This window comes from Sinocyclocheilus rhinocerous, unplaced genomic scaffold (assembly GCF_001515625.1).
Source record: "Sinocyclocheilus rhinocerous isolate Xijiao unplaced genomic scaffold, SAMN03320098_v1.1 scaffold942, whole genome shotgun sequence".
NCBI classification, from domain to species: Eukaryota; Metazoa; Chordata; class Actinopteri; order Cypriniformes; family Cyprinidae; genus Sinocyclocheilus; species Sinocyclocheilus rhinocerous.
This window is the reverse complement of record NW_015627890.1, coordinates 2912135-2914049: the sequence shown is the minus strand read 5'-3', so window position 1 is coordinate 2914049 and position 1915 is coordinate 2912135. Positions and strand designations below refer to the sequence as shown.

General features: G+C 35.0%; 1 protein-coding gene across 1 annotated transcript in view; it reads left to right on the top strand.

Annotated features, from left to right (window-relative positions):
* LOC107735583 (U3 small nucleolar RNA-associated protein 15 homolog) overlaps positions 1–1915 on the top strand; it is a 13827-nt gene that overhangs the window by 10357 nt on the left and 1555 nt on the right. Inside the window, exons 8-9 of the mRNA XM_016547222.1 lie at positions 960–1041; positions 1147–1302. Coding sequence (XP_016402708.1) covers positions 960–1041; positions 1147–1302 — 238 coding nt within the window. The remainder of the gene's footprint in view (positions 1–959; positions 1042–1146; positions 1303–1915) is intronic.

Genomic DNA, 1915 nt, shown 5'->3' with positions numbered 1-1915 from the left:
TATTTGAAAATCTAGAATCTGAGGGTGCAAAAAAATCCAAATATTGAGAAAATCGCCTTTAAAGTTGTCCAAATGAAGTTCTTAGCATTGCACATTACTAATCAAAAATTAAGTTTTGATATATTTATGGTAAGAAAATTACCAAATATCTTCATGGAACATGATCTTTACTTAATATCCTAATGATTTTTGGCATAAAAGAAAAATCGATAATTTTGACCCATACAGTGTTTTTTTGGCTATTGCTACAAATATGCCCCAGCGACTTAAGACTGGTTTTGTGGTCCAGGGTCACATATAATGTTAATAGATATAAATGTATAGGTTATCTTTTGTACAGTAGTTGATGTTTGCCCTGAATGCCGGTCGTCTCTGTTGCAGGTTCGTATGACCACACAGTGAAAGTGTTTGACATGCGGTCAGGGAGCAGTGTGATGACCATGCAACACGGCCATCCTGTGGAGTGTGTGCTGTTATATCCGTCAGAAGCCCTGCTGGTGTCCACAGGTGAACAACACTCGTAATCTAACCACACCGTGATTAGTAATGCTTAGAACCCCTTGCAACCATTTTTTCTCATAGCTCATAATGCAGAAATATACTGTAGACTTGGTGCATTAATGTAGTTTTCATCTGATGTGCTATTTTATGGCAGCTTGAATGTGGCTTTTCTAAAAAAAACAGTTGAAATAAGGTGGTGTATGTGTTACAGGAGGGCGCTATGTGAAAATTTGGGACCTGTTGAAAGGCGGACAGGAGCTTGTTTCTCTTAAGAATCATCACAAAACAGTTACGTGTGCATGTCTGAGTTCTGTAGGCAACAAACTGCTCACAGGATCACTGGACAGGTATGTCTGCATGTGTGAGCCATAAAATGCTATAAAGTGCTTCTTTGTGCATTTTTGTCAGCCTGTTGTGAGAAAGTTGGATTTATTTGTTGTGGTTGCTTTTGATTTTAGGCATGTCAAAGTGTATAACTCCTCTTATAAGATTGTACATAATTTCGACTGTGATGCATCCATCCTCAGTATGGCCGTTGCGGTACGTTTAGTTCATTTACACAAAGAAATCTATAAATATGAACTTATTATGTGATGTTTCATTTGCGCTTGAATTGAAGTGTTGCTTATTGTGGTTCTCCTCTAGCCTGATGATGAAGTGGTTGCTGTGGGGATGACCAATGGTGTGCTGAGTGTCAGGCACAGGAAACACAAAAAAGACAAAGAGACGTTAACTAGTCGAAGGCGACGGGGCCCGTCATACCGGGTCTTTGTCAAGGGGAAGAACTTTGTGCCCAGACAGGTGATTGTTTTCATTTCTTTTCTTTTTTCTGGACGAATGAATCAATAAATTGATTAATTAGATTTTTTATTTGCTAACATTTCACAAGAACTTTGTGTCCAAACATGTGATTTTTATTTTGTTTTATTTTACTTTTTTTTCCAGAATGAATGAATCAATGAATTTTAATTACATTTCTTATTCATTTTATTTATTTTTTTCTGAACGAATGAATCAATGAATTTTAATTACATTTCTTATTTGCTTACATTTCACAAGAGCTTTGTGCCCAAACATGTGATTTTTATTTTATTTTATTTTTCTGAATGAATGGATTAATGAATTATTTAATTACATTTCTTATTTGTGACACTGGAACACAAATCCAGTCTTAAGTCGCTGGGGTATATTTGTAAATTTCCTACTGTAAATATATTAAAACTTAATTTTTTATTAGTAATATACATTGCTAAGAACTTCATTTGGACAACTTTAAAGGCGATTCTCTCAATATTTAGATTTTTTTGCACCCTCAGATTCCATATTTTCAAATAGTTGTATCTCAGCCAAATATTGTCCTATCCTAACAAACCATACATCAATGGAAAGCTTATTTATTCAGCTTTCAGATGAT